General features: G+C 41.9%; 2 protein-coding genes across 7 annotated transcripts; both read left to right on the top strand.

The window, feature by feature from the left end:
- The first annotated feature begins 259 nt into the window (after positions 1-259).
- Positions 260-10,339, top strand: LOC123080550 (E3 ubiquitin-protein ligase BRE1-like 2). 4 transcript variants are annotated; one of them, XM_044503484.1, is made up of 19 exons: positions 260-914; positions 999-1,086; positions 1,200-1,430; positions 1,536-1,703; positions 3,170-3,363; positions 3,463-3,546; positions 3,653-3,772; positions 3,852-4,038; positions 4,137-4,297; positions 5,372-5,443; positions 6,288-6,364; positions 7,163-7,357; positions 8,204-8,276; positions 8,363-8,449; positions 8,907-9,044; positions 9,220-9,422; positions 9,519-9,681; positions 9,860-9,979; positions 10,087-10,339. In XM_044503484.1, exons 1-19 carry the CDS (start codon positions 753-755, stop codon positions 10,153-10,155), a joined length of 2,592 nt encoding a protein of 863 aa, XP_044359419.1. In that variant the 5' UTR covers positions 260-752; the 3' UTR covers positions 10,156-10,339. The 4 variants fall into 4 exon arrangements, with proteins under 4 accessions (XP_044359419.1, XP_044359417.1, XP_044359416.1 ...); XM_044503482.1 differs by having other exon boundaries at positions 268-914; positions 1,578-1,703; positions 9,860-10,339; XM_044503481.1 differs by having other exon boundaries at positions 272-914; positions 9,860-10,339.
- A 1,338-nt stretch (positions 10,340-11,677) lies between these two features.
- Positions 11,678-13,470, top strand: LOC123075505 (uncharacterized). 3 transcript variants are annotated; one of them, XM_044498097.1, is made up of 3 exons: positions 11,678-12,114; positions 12,281-12,599; positions 12,715-13,470. In XM_044498097.1, the coding sequence occupies exons 1-2, from the start codon at positions 11,720-11,722 to the stop codon at positions 12,306-12,308; spliced, it is 423 nt and encodes a 140-aa protein (XP_044354032.1). In that variant the 5' UTR covers positions 11,678-11,719; the 3' UTR covers positions 12,309-12,599; positions 12,715-13,470. The 3 variants fall into 3 exon arrangements, with proteins under 3 accessions (XP_044354032.1, XP_044354030.1, XP_044354031.1); XM_044498095.1 differs by having other exon boundaries at positions 11,678-12,599; XM_044498096.1 differs by having other exon boundaries at positions 11,678-12,599; positions 12,705-13,470.
- Positions 13,471-14,269: the final 799 nt, after the last annotated feature.

Here is a 14,269-nt window from a genome sequence, read left to right as displayed (position 1 = left end):
CCTCTGCTGCTCCCCGCTTCTGCTCCCGGGCCTCTCTCCCCCACGCCTGTCCATTCAAGTTTCTGCTCGCCTTTCTCCCCAATTCATGTTCATGGAAATATATGTGTTATGTGGCATGTGCGACTAGTTTTTGGATGGTGCCATTCACCATAGTGCTGTCCCAGTGGGCTTCAGAGCTTTGTCTATTAATCCATTATGCAATTAAATGGCTGCTCGGATTGTTGTCTCCAATAACTGGTTCCCTGAATCGAAAGCTTTTTCCATTAATCCATTATGCTATTCAATGGCTGCTCGAATTGTTGTCTCCAATAACCGAGCTTCATACCATGGTCTCAATGATACTACCCACAGTTCCTCAAACTGGAATGGAGCAAAACATTAGTCAAGATAATAACATAGTATGCATAGCAAAAGCTTATTAAATAAAACTGTGATCAGGCATACTACCTCTATTTCTCTGTGCATTATTAATTTTGACCTGTAGAGGGCTCGCCCACTGTTCCCAGTTTAACTTTTTTGTTTTTTTCTAACTTTGATACATTTTGATTTTGAAGTTATTTAGTACATTTAGAACTTAAATTTACAATCTGGTTAGAAATTTTAGAAAACCAACAATACTGACTGAATACTTGCCTCTATAAGATTGGTCAATTAGTTTGGAAAGTTTGGTTAGTGGACATTAATCTGGTTGCAAACCTGTTAATTTCTTGGTGCCCTGTTGTAGGACTTAACTTTCTGTTTTTTCTTTAAAGATGGATGCCACAGCCCTTCATTATGAAAATCAGAAGTTGGTGCAGCAATTGGAAGCACAGAAGTCTGAAATGCATTTGTTGGAAGCTAAGTTCAAGGAGTTGAGGAATGAACAATCTTCTTATGACAATACTCTGATTTCCCTGGATAAGATGTGGAATCAGGTTCTTTCCTCTGAGCCGTGTAAACTCTGTTTTATGGTTCTTTTCTGGTTCGTAATGCTTCTTACTAATATATGTTAATTATAGCTTGTTGATGATTTAATCCTGCTTGGAGTTCGATTTGGTGGCGGCTTGAACAATTTGCCTGCACTTGACCATGAAGAGTTGTCAGAAGGTTGCTGGCTTATTTGTTTATTTAAATGTTAGATGTTGCTTTGTGAGATGTGCTTTTTTGTTTCAGTAGCGATGTTGCCTTTAGCTGATTGTGTGTTCTTTTTGGTTGCTCAGAATCTATCGAGTCGTGTCCTTCTGAGGAAATTTTTCTCTTCATGCTCTTGAAGTCCAACAATTATGGAAAAAAGGACGACAATAGCTTGTTGGAATTCGCTGAAGAAGCTCTTGCTTTGCGCCGTTCGGCAACTCTTGCTCTCATGAGGTCCCTTCAAGAGGCTATTGCTGCACAACAGGCTAGAAGTGAATATTTGTCATTAGCTTTAAATGGAGAGAAGTCAAATGAAGGTAAAGACAAAAAGTAATATCTGGCTTTTCCCCTCCATTTTTTTGCAGTGCACCTTTATTATTTGCTAATTACCCATCCGCTTGAACTTTCATTATTTAATTTAGATGTTGTTGTTGCCCTTCAAAACCATAATGATCACTTGAAAGAGGTGGTTGGCAATGTCCGTGAAGCTATTTCTATCGTCAAAGAGAAGCATAAAAGGTATCTGGATGAGATTGAGGCTTTCAAAAGCAGCTACTCAAAAGAATTGCATGAAATCAAGCATCTTTCAGGTGTTAAAGAATGTCACTCCTTTCCTCATTTGATATATTTGTTAAATTTTTGTCTCGTGTGCATATCTGGGCATTCACAGTTATTATCTTCTCCGTAGTTACCAGATTCACTAAACCACCCTCCGAACCCCAAACCCCCAATCTCGATTGGGTGCCAATCGGTAAGGATGCGGTGACCAATCGTTCAGGTGGACCATCAAATTCCAACCAAGGAGATTGAGAGAAAAATGGAAGGAATTGCCATGCAGCTATCTCATGTCGAGTAGATCGAGTTGAACATCACCATTGGGTGCTCTCGAGTAGGTTGGCATGGTATGGGCTGCGGCTGCAGCCATATCCGTGAACCATGTGTGGATGAGGTGAGGAAGATGGAGTCGATAGAATCCCTAAGGAAAGCTTTTTGCAAGCAGATCAAAGAAACTGGAGGGGTGGCGCTCCATGCTCGGCAGGGTAGGCAGTCACGATGCTTATTAGGGATGCGAGTTGGTAGTTGGGACCCAGGATCGTTTATGGGCTGTGTGGGCTGACTAGGCCCGTTTCTTGCTTTGCCTATTTTCCAATGCTTCTGTGTGCAGAACCATGTGCTACTTTAGTGTTTGTGCCTAAAGATCTAGTGTTCACAAACCCTAACCTCCGATTTGCCGAACCCTGATCTCTGATTTGCCGAACCCCGATCTCTGATTTGACGAACCCGACCTTCGATTCGCCAAAACCCCAATCTCTGATTTTCCGAACCCGACCTTCGATTCGCCAAACCCCGATCTCTGATTTACCGAAGCCGGCCTTCGATTCCCCGAACCCCAATCTCTGGTTTGCCAAACCCGATCTCTGGTTTGCCAAACCCGATCTCCGATTCGTGAATCAGAGATGTACAACACCCATTGAACCCGATACGTGCTGAGGTAGCTAATCGTGCAGCCGAATAGCAATCGCGAATCAGGTAACAATACACGAATGCATTTGGCTTAATTTTAAAACATACCATTTCCTTCTGTCATCTGGATGATTAAAAGTTGCCCCCCGCCCCCCTTTTTTTAGACTAAAGAACTCTTCTGTTGGCAAGGCGCGCAAATGCACAGCCAGCCCACCCGCATTCGAGTCTCGGCTCGCACGCGTGATGCTCAAGGTTACCTCTTCTATTAAAAAATGCCACCAAGGACTAGTCCTGGCTGGTCCCTTTTTTCTAAAGCTGCCCCTTTTCACAACAAGCTCAGCTTTGCATTCTTGACAAGATTGACCCTGCATCACAGTTTGCATATTTCATACGGAAATAATTTGTGGCATTAATTGTGCTAAAACTTGCTGCCAATACAACTGGAAGAAATGTACTAAGATATGTTAACAGACCCTTGCCAAATCAAAAAAAAAAAAAACTTATCTTGTTCTGTGCTTCCAAATTTTGAGCTATAAAACTGGTCAAGCTTTGATTCTAAAGCAAAGCAATCCATATTCATGTGCTTATGCAGGAGAGCTAGAGGAAACCATGGCGGAGCTTGAGGAAAGTCGACGGAAGTTGGTTATTCTCCAGTTGCAGAGGCATGGAGGTTCACTAATGAACATGTCTGGTCCAAACGCTGTGAATGGTGCTGTTTCGGCTGATAAATCTTCAGACAGAAACATGGGCTGGGGAGATCTCAAAGATGCTGTTGAAGAAGCTAAGGTACATTTAACCAGACCGAATTCCATTGCATATATGCTTTTTATATGCCTTATCTGCTCAGCATTCATCTTATAGTATAATTTGTCCAATGGAGGGCAGACCCTTGCAGGAGACCGCCTGTTTGAACTCCATGAGACTCAAGAGGATAATCTAATACTGTCTAAGCAGTTAGAAGATCTGCAGGTTGGCACCTTCTTTGTAATGGGTGGTTGACATATTTGTTGTACTTTCAAGTTGTATCCTGGGTCTTCTTATTCCTATAATTTGCATTCCGGTGTTATGTGTGCAGGGTCAATTAAAAGACGATAACTATATTTTCACATCAAAACCATATACAATTCTTAGCGATCAGTTACATCATCTGAATGCTGAGATAGAACGATACAAGGGTTTGGTTGAAGTATTGCAGGTAATATGCTTTTCCTCTGTTGTGCTGTTGTTTTGCAAGGTATTTTCTCTTGACGAGCTTTTACTTTCTTTGACTTTAGAATGATAAGAACCAGTTCTTGCAAAGGGAGAAAGAAATGTGTGCAAAAGGAGAATCCGTCGACAATATTAAACAATCCATTACTGCTTATGAGGCCAAAATCGAAGAACTGGAACATCAGATTCTAAAATCCATGGCTGAGAAGAATGATCTTGAGATCAAAGTTGAGGAATCATTGCAGGATTCAGGTATTGAGGCCTGACTTAGTGGCTTGCTAAATCGAGATCTGGGTTAACCTCCTTCTGCAGTGTAATATACTTTGTTCTCAATTCCACCACCTGTCTAGGTAAAAAAGACTTCAAGGATGAGATTCATGTCATGGCTGCAGCACTCTCCAAAGAGATGGAAATGATGGAGAACCAATTGAATAGATCAAAGGATGCGGCTTCTGAAGCACTTGCATTACGTGAAGAAGCTGAATCGTTGAGAACTTTGTTAGCTAAGAAGGTATGTCATTGATCTGGATCTATCGATGTTTCCAGACTGGATTCTCAGTCTCCATCTGTTGCCATGTCGGTTAATGTCACTGAAACTTAACATGTTTGTACGTGGTAGTGAGATTGCCACTCAGTGTGTAATGAAAAATAAATCATTTATGTTTCTTCATCGTGATTCCTGTACATATTTACTCACTTTGCATTGATTTTATCTGACAGGATATTTTCTGCATTCATATATCTGACATATAGATTAATTAAGTACAAAGAGCAAGCACCACATACCTGAACCAGTCCATTCTTACCGTGTCATGAACCGAGTTGAACAAAGAGTTGGAAATGGAATAAGATGGATTAAGGTAGAACGACATTAGATTGAAGGGGTGACCAGTTGGGGTAGTAACACTAGAATAGCTGGTCAAGGGAAGTTTGTTTACTGATCACCTTCTACAAAGAAGCAAAGTCATCACTTAAATAGTCGACTGCTAGCACATAACCATCTCAATTTGAACCAACCAAATCTAAAATATAGCATGTTCTAACAGATGCACATATGTGACTTTTTTGAGAAGTTTTCCAGATGCACAAGTATCTAAAACCTAGCTCAAGCAACCACCTCTGTATGTACGTTTACTTTCCCCAATATAGTATGCAGAAGTGTTTATGTTTGTCATTCAAAATATATTTGTCATAAAATTTATTCTATGTCATTTTCCTCAATATTTTATCTCTAAAGTATATGAAAAGTTATAGTTAATTATTTGTATCAGAGACCGTGTCTGATCTCCAAAATGAGAAGTGAAGAGAAAGGTTATATTATCTTCAGGCTGTCTCTTCTTTATTAAAGCTGGGTGATTATTTACAAAAATAAGATTAACTCAATACTCTCGGGTATACTCATGTGTACTTTGATGCTGTTATATGCTTGCATTGTTACATGTTTTTAGGATCATTGTTAGATCTTCAAACAATATTATTCACAAACTATTTCCGTAGAGTTTTATCTTCTGAACTATACCTGAGAAATTGTGAATAGACCTCTAGCATAATCGAAACATCTGATGGAAGTATCTCCAATTTTCAGATCAGTGAACAGAAGGAAATATCTGATAGATACAACACACAAGTCTCTGAGATCAAGTCCCTCAAAGAATTGGTATGGTACCATGAAAATCTCTCGTCTTCTAATTGTGCTGACAGCCTGAGATATATTTGCGTTCTCTGAAAGTGTTTGCTTTTCCCTCCACCATGGTTCTCTCAGCTCGGAGAAATTTTCGAGTTATTACACAAGCAATTATATCTGATTTGTTATTACTTATTAGCATAGACTCACCCCATAGCTGGCCAAAGGAGGAACTTGGAGAGCAATTAGCTTGGGCCTTAAGCCAATTATATATAAGGAAATATAAAATTAGTTACGTTAGGGTGAGATATGATCAAATAAGGTTAGATCTGTCAAGATTAGTCCTTGCTATCTCTATGTCCGTTAGGGTACATGCTACCTATGAAGATTTAGTCCTTGCTCTCTATAACAAAGCCATTCTTTAAAAAGAGATAGCATGCACCATTAGGTTATCTCTACTTGTCATTAAATAAGGTCAGATCTGTCAAGATTAGTCCTTGCTTGATACCTGGTTTCTGAAAATACATTATGGATTAACAGTTAGTTCTTAGTCTTTCAAGCATTGGTGTATATTCAGCTTTTGCAACTAGCTACCTGAAATTGTTGTTATTTTCCAACTGTGGGCAAGCAAACATCTGGTAGTGAATATGCAACTAACAGTATGGGCCCTTAAATTTTAAACAATTGTGGGCAAACAAACATCTGGTAGTGAATATGCAACTACGAGAGGTTACATAAATGACCATAAATATAAAAATCTTCCATTTTCTTAAGAAAAACAAGGAAGTATTGCCCTTCGATGGTCCGAAGCCAAGCTCTTGCAACTTTGCACTGTGTCTGGATTGCCATTCATGTTTTCTGAATGAAATTTCAACAGATTGAGACGTTGGAAAAGGAAAATCAGGAGTTGGAATTTATTGTGGATATGTATGGGAAAGAATGTTCTGAGTCGAGGTATGACTTGATTGTTATCGTCATCACTTATCAGTTGTGTTGATTTTTTATGACTGTGACTTATGCTGTTCTCTTAGATGATCACGTAGTCCATCAGATTCTTGAAAGTCTCTGTTAGAAAATGTTTTCTACTTACTTGGGATTTACAGTTTACCACACCTTGGGAACAAGAGATAAAGTTGACACATCCCTTTATGATTCTTAAAGTTCTACTATCATTCAATGCATTTTTTTTCTTCTGAATAAACATGTTCTACTGTCTGCCTAAAAGAAGTCCATCTTTACTCTAATCCTCAATTTCAGCTATATACTTTACATATGAAAATTTGCGGTCAGGTTAAATCTATCAAGTTGTTAAAACATGTGATTGTTAAGCTTCATGCACTAGCCAACGCAACCAGAAGTCCAAACTGATGGAAAGGGCTAAGCAATCCACATATACACTTCAACAGTGATGAGAGTGTTAATTTGGATGCAATCTGCTAACACTAGCTGACATAGGTGCTATGTGACATTTGTAAATGCTGAAAGGAAAATATACTAGTTTAGATCGCTGAAAATAAAATGTTCAAAACGGCAAGGAATAAAAATCATAGTTCATATAGGCTAAGAACTCAAAAAATGGAAAAAAAACTTAAGTTGGTTACCTCTACGCTTTCCTCCATTACCAAATGCCCATTGATTTCCCCTTTGAAAACGATCCATAGAATGAATGTCAATTCACAGCTTTCATCAATTTTTCATACTAATATATTTTTGCTTCATTTGTTAGATTCTTATTTTACTATGTGAATCTAGGACAATTACAGAGATCAAGGAATCAGAAAATCGAGCTCGCAAGCAGGCTGAATATTTGAGAACTAGTCTAGAAGAGCATAGTCTTGAGCTTCGTGTAAAAGCAGCAAATGAAGCCGAAACTGCATGCCAGCGAAGGCTTTGCATTGCTGAAGCAGAACTGGAAGAGTTAAGGACCGATGTAGATGCATCTGAAAGGTCAGTTATCTTCTCCTAGTGACAATTCGATATGTGTTCTCCAGTTTACTGGCACTGAAATAGTTCTCCAGTTTACTTGGGTTGCTATTTCAAACGAGTTTTCCATTGAGGGGATCAGGATCTTAATTATTGCAGTTGTTTCATCCTGGTTGCTCCTATTAATGACGTGAAAAATGTTGAGTGTGTTAAATACATACTTTCTCCGTCCGGAATTAGTTGATGTTGTTCAAACGGATGTATCTAGCATCGAAATACGTCTAGATACATCCGTTTGAGCGTCAATTAATAACGTATGGAGTACTATTTATAACGGTTAACATAGTCCTTTATAGGTTTCAAAACCGCCCATTTTGCCGCTCAATGGCCAATACACTCCCTTAACCCCCCATACTTGATCACAACTTCCATTGGAAATCCGAGCATATACACCTTGTTCCTAAATTCCATTTACTAAATTCTTAATAAACTCATAGGCTCAAATGCACAAACAAACTGGACTTTTTTTTTGCAGCCGTAAACCAGGCCAGGTGAAATCAGAACTGGCTAGGTTCCAGTTTAACTCCTGCAACTGGTTCCTGCACCTGCTAGTAATACATATATTTTGTGCCTTACTGTCCTGTTTGGCCAACTCGGTTAAAACCTAATTCGAACTCAATAATCCTCATCTTGCTATCAAGTATTATCCAACTAGTTCTAGTGATCAGTAATTTAAACGAGCTTTTATATTTTCCTACAGCTGGCAGCATATGTTATGTTTGTGAACCAGTAGATATTTTATTGTTCACTGAGGACTTGGTATTCTGTATCATCTCTGCAGCTTCATCCCTTGTATGATCTGTTTTGCAGAGATGTTCTGGAACTCAAGGAGGCAATAAGAATTAAAGAAGCAGAAGGAGATGCTTATATCTCTGAAATTGAGGTTAGCTCATTTTTCGTTTTCTTATCAGCAGTGTTTTTTTGTGTGTGTGCGAGTGTGTTTGAAAGCAAATGATGCTGTCACTGCAGACAATTGGTCAAGCATATGAAGACATGCAGACACAAAACCAGCATCTTCTTCAACAGGTTGCCGACAGAGATGATTTTAACATAAAGGTGCGTATCTGATACCAGGGCAGATCTTCGCTGCCAGCTTGCTGGGCTTTCTGTGGTGGAATCCGCGCTTCTGTCTCACGGGCGTTTCCCCTTTGCTGTCGGCATGGCACTCCCCTCAATATAGCAACACACCACTAGGATCCTGTTACATGCTCCATGTGTACAAGCATGGTGACAGCTGCAGCTGTTGGGCTAGGGGGCCTGGTGTATCTCTCTTTTCCGTTTTCCATCTCTATCTTTTAGCTACTTACTCCAGTTGCTGCTACTTGTTGATTCATATAGTGTGGCCTTGCAGCACGTCTCTGGCTAGCACCTAGATGCTGGCATCACCTTGCCTTATTGCGTTATTAACCATGCACTGCAACCCCACATCATTTATGCTCTGTTGCATTGCCAGAAGATACGTTGTTTGCTTTTCTTATTAGTTCCCGTCAGTAACTTGCTTCTCATCTAACAGCTAGTATCAGATAGTGTGAAGACAAAGCAAGCCTCTGCTTCCCTTCTCTCTGAAAAGCATTTGTTACAGAAGCAACTCCATCAGGTGAACAGTTCACTGGAGTCATCTAAACAAAAACTCTGCCGTGGTGAAGAGCAGGTAATCTCTGACTCATGCCCTGTGTGTTATTTATGGTTCAGTTTGCTGTCTGCCAACAGTAACTGAAAATCACTTCAAAGCAAATATTTATTGTATTAAAAATATATTGTTTGTGTGTGTCTGTGTTTACCACTGAGCTGGTTTTGAAGTGTCTTTATTTGAATAAACCTTACAGATGAAAGCCTATGTCGCACAAGCTATAAAAGCTTCTTCAGAGAACAGGCATCATGCAATTACCATTGAAAAGACTCTGCTGGAGGTATCTGAAGCAGAGAAGGAGCTCAAGTGGCTTCGGTCCGCCGTTGGATCCTCTGAGAAAGAATATGAGCAAAACCAGAAAAAAATAGCTGAGCTCAGAACGGAGCTGGAGCGTGAGAGGTTAGGCTTGCTGGCGTGGTGTTAATTTTTGGTTCCAAGTTGGTCTTGCTGTAATGCCACCAGGGCTTGTTACATTCTCTTGCTATCTTATTATAGAAGCGAGAAGAGAAAGCTCGAGGAAGAATACGAGGAGGTGAAGAATGAAGTCACGGAGCTGACCTCCGAGAACGAAGAGGCTACTATCCAGAAGCTCCAGGACGAGATAAAAGAATGCAAGGCTATTCTCAAGTGTGGCGTGTGCTTTGACCGACCCAAAGAGGTAACTTGCTGTTCATTGAATTGCACAACCTTATTTTTGGATGATGCAGATTTGTATGTGACTCGAGATGGTAGAAGCTGAGTTATAAGTTCCAGTTTCTCTGTTATGCTCTTAAACCTGAATACCACCTACCGCTGAATGCTGATTAGCCTTCTGTTGCTTGTTTGGTTGTTCGCAGGTTGTGATCACCAAATGCTTCCACCTGTTCTGCTCAACATGCATCCAGAGGAACCTCGAGCTACGCCACCGGAAGTGCCCGGGCTGCGGCACCCCTTTCGGGCAAAATGACGTGCGAGAGGTGAAAATCTGAAGCCTCAGCGATGCTGCCTTGGATGACCTGGTAGTAGGTCGTTTGGTGCCTCTGGACACCAGCATCAACCTGCTGCCCGTGCTTGTCTCTTGTAGATATGCAATGGTTTCCGTTGTCCCGTGGGGGCACTTAGATCCAGCAAAGAAGTAATAAAACCTAAGTAAAATAAATGAACAAGTAACAAAGAAGTGAAAAAGAAGTTTGTTGTAACTTTAGAGCCTCTGTGATGTTTGATTGCTGGGTGATCTCTTGCCTCTACTCGAGGCCATTGCAATGATGGTTTGAAGCGTGTTATTAGGAGTAAATAAAAAATGAATGGATGGTGAAGATTGTTTCTGCCTTCAAAAAGGTTGGTCCGCTAAGATATGATGAACAGGGACGGCCTGCCTTATGTGTTTCTGTAGCTAGATCATAAGCAACAGTTGTTTCTGCGGAGCTGCTCTTGCTGGAGTTGAGAGGCTCCTGTCCTGCTGCACAACAAATATACATCAAGATGAGCAAGCTTGACGGGCAACTTCCTTCATAATTATTTGCCAAAATCATAGTTAAGAGTACAGAAGATGCAGATCATTCTCATTGAAAGAAAAATCGTAGTTAAGATATTTTGAACATATAAAGATAGTAAATAGTTACATAGTCCCTGTGTCCCATAGCGTAAGATAGTTTTTGACACTAGTGTAATGTAAAAAATGTTCTTATATTATGGGATGGAGGGAGTACAAAACATTTTATTTATTGAAATATCTTTGCGTTTTTTAACAAACATTTTATTTGACACTGAATAACTTTTTTGTATATGTTAAAACATATTGTTTTGAAAATACTTTTGAATAAAGTATTTTTTAAGAACTCTTATAAAATTTGAAAATAATAATCTATAGAACATGATATATATATATTTTATTCGACAATATCATTTACGGTTGCTATTTTCTATTGGCGCATCTTGTTTGCCCCCCTCCCCCCACCCCGGATCATAAACTGCTCGGTAGCTCTAAGTAGGCATGCCATCGTTGTGCTATGCGCTACGGAAAAACAAAATGCTCCGATCACCTAACCCTTAGATAGCAGTCGACCCTTGGTGGGCTAGCACTAGCCGTGCCTCATTAATTTATAGGGAAGGGACGCAAGGTTTCTTGTGTGACCTTATGAATCTATTTCTACAGCGCTTTTGGTAAAATTTGTACCTGTCATTCTAATAATTTTGCCACCGCCTACCGGTTGCGTTAGCCGATGGTGTAGGGTGGGCGGCAGAATGCGAAGCAACATACGTGAAGTCGTTTCCGGTGTGGCGGGCATGGGGAGGGAGAGGCAGGGATGTTGCCGCCCAGTGCCCATGTGGTGGCTATGCACAATGACCCACGTCACTGGGCACGTCGCTGGGCATGAACTCCGCTTCCATGGATTGTTTTTTTTTTTAAGTATTGGTGAAGATTATGTTCCAAAAGGGACCATGCATATGATGTTTGGAGTTGGGTTTATTGTAGACGTGAATCTCTGCAACGTAGACCATTGGCAAGATAAGTTTTTTATTTTCGAGCATAGAGGTTTTTGAGTAAATTAAGAGTTTGCAAAGAAACCTGAGCCCGGCCCAGCCGGTTTCATCTCAACGAGATACGCAAAGCCCAGCCCAAATGCATTTCTGTTCGTTTCCACGAGAGAGGAAATCCTACCACTCCACCGCCGCCGCCGTCACTACCACACACACACACACACAAGCAGAGCAGGATGAGCTCCCAGCCGGCGACCATGGCGGCGGCCGCACGAGCAGCAGCGACGCATCTCCTCCCTGGCCTCCCGGATGAGGTCGTGGTCTGGGAGATCCTCGTCCGCCTGCCCCCCAAAGCCATCCTCCGCTGCCGCGCCTGGCGCCTCGCCACCTCCACCCGCGACTTTCTCCTCGCCCACCACGCCCGCCAGCCCACCACCCCCCTCCTCTACGGCTACAACTGCGCCGGCGACGTCGTCGAGTCCCTAGACATCATTCCGTTGGACAACGTGGCAGGGGTCGACGAGCTCCAGTACAGCGCGCGACTTGGCATTCGCAGCGTTTACGGCCACGGCCTCCTGCTCCAGGACTCCTGCGATGGGCTCCTCCTCCTTCACAACGGTAGCCTGCATTGGTACGTAAACTCCTACATAACGGTATTTGACACCATTTCTGAGTCGCTCCGGTTGATGCAATGTTCGATTGTTATTGACTGCGCCGACCTGTTTGAGATGGGTGGCATGCTTGGCATGTTCGGTCTTAATTATGAAGGGACAAGCGTTGAAATCTGGGCGATGCAGGACTACAAATCCGAGATCTGGGCCTTAAAGTATCGGGTCGAATTGCCGGTTGCGGAGATCAGCTTGCAATGTGGAAAGTTTGACCATCGTTGGGAGGTGGTTGCCACGTCGTCTTGGGACGGTCATGTGCTCGTGCTGGTCCATTTTGATGATTGGCTACTTCAGGTTGGCATGGAAGGCCAGTTGGTTGCCAGTTTCCATCGCAAAGGCCTCCGTCCTACTCGACTTCGACTCAAACAAAGTCTAGTTTCACATGCTTTCTTTCGGACACTAGAGGGTTATGTTGTCAACAACTCGCCTTTCATCAGATGATAATGTGGTGAGCACACATATCCTTTCATCTGAGGCTTGTTGAGTGTGGTGGTGCTTCTTACAACCTAGCTCTCCGTATCCACATCAGCTGCAGTATTTAATTTAGGGTCAGTTTGTTTCAGCTGCAGATTATGCGGAGGTGGATTTTGCTGAACTGGATGCACTATGAGCCTGCTAGCTTCTTTGTTGAGGTTCAAAAACTTATGATCAAGGAGCTCTGACACTTACATGGATGCATTATGTTTCTTTGAATATCCTTTGGGGCCAATGTCGTTACTGTGATTGTGATGCCAAAATTACAAGTCATTTGGGTAAGTGGTTGAAATGTTTGCTAAAATTACAGGCGGTTTCCTGTTTCTAAGCTAAAGAAGAAATGGGGCAGATTATCCTCCTTGTTGAAGTAAATTGCACCTGATTTTGAACCAGAACTCGGAGCACCAGTTAAACTGAAAGAGTGCATTATAATTAATTATGGTTAAGTATTGATATATACATCTGCCTTTGTGTTGCATCATTTGGAATTGTATTTATCATTCACCTTTGCTGCTAACCATTTTAAGGAATCAACACTTCTTGTGATGTTCAATCTTAACAGAAGCTTGTGAAATTATACTTGCACTGATAAGCAGAAGCAATGTTTATCATTGCTCAGCTCAGATCCCAGATTGTGTTCCCCTTTAGACTCTGTAACTGCCAGCCATGTTCATTTTTTCTATGAACGGCACAAGACCATCTTGAGTGCCATTGGTCGAAAGCAGATTGCCTCAAGCACAACATCACCAGGAATTGTGTCTTAACCAGATTGTCTCAAGGTCACTCCAATCATTTGTTTCTGGATGTACTATGTCCCATTGGTGATTGCTCAGCTACCCACATCACTTGGAGGCTACTCACATTCATTTTTCTGTAGCATGCACATTTCCATCTCCGTATCTGATTTTTTTTTTTGTGCGTGACATGTTATAGTTTAAACTGTCCATGGAAGATATAAGTTTACGAAATATGTATGTGGCAACCCAAATCGTTTTTGCAAAACTGCCAACCCACCTGGATGCCGTCCGTTTGTAGATGGCGAGGTCGCGATCTCACCACTCAGGAGGTGTTTGGTTCAGAAGTCCTATGACTTTTTTTAGTCCCAGGGACTAATCAAAAAAGACTCTCTAGTAGAGTCTTTTTCTAGGCCCTATAGAAAAAGTCCCTCCCGTTTGGTTCTTAGGACTTTTTCTAGTCTTGGAACTAAAAAGTCCCTGAACCAAACACCCCCTCGGGCGCAGGACTTTTTCTAGTCTTGGAACTAAAAAGTCCCTGAACCAAACACCCCCTCGGGCGCTGGAAACACAGAAGATGGAGTTGAGATGTATTTACGCATGCATGCCACCGCTAAGTGAACCCAGCGTACCGATTCGCTTGATCAAAGTCGTGTGGTCTCTCACCATGCCGCGATAAGATGGAAACTCTTGTTCGCCGCCGTCACCACTCGCCAATACTCTACATTCGTCCACCTCAATCCCGTAGCTCGTCCTGGAGTCGACCGCCGGCCGGGCCGGTCGTCCCCGTCGACCTCTCCATCAACGCCCAGTAATTCGACCTGATCTCAACTCCGCTGCTCGTCCTCGACCTCACCTCTGCTCATACGCCGCCGGCCTGGCCGCTTTCCCCGTCGAGCTGACCTCCGAG

Source organism: Triticum aestivum, chromosome 3D (genome assembly GCF_018294505.1).
Source record: "Triticum aestivum cultivar Chinese Spring chromosome 3D, IWGSC CS RefSeq v2.1, whole genome shotgun sequence".
Taxonomy (NCBI): domain Eukaryota; kingdom Viridiplantae; phylum Streptophyta; class Magnoliopsida; order Poales; family Poaceae; genus Triticum; species Triticum aestivum.
The sequence above is the reverse complement of the archived record's forward strand: the minus strand, read 5'-3'. Positions and strand labels throughout refer to the sequence as shown.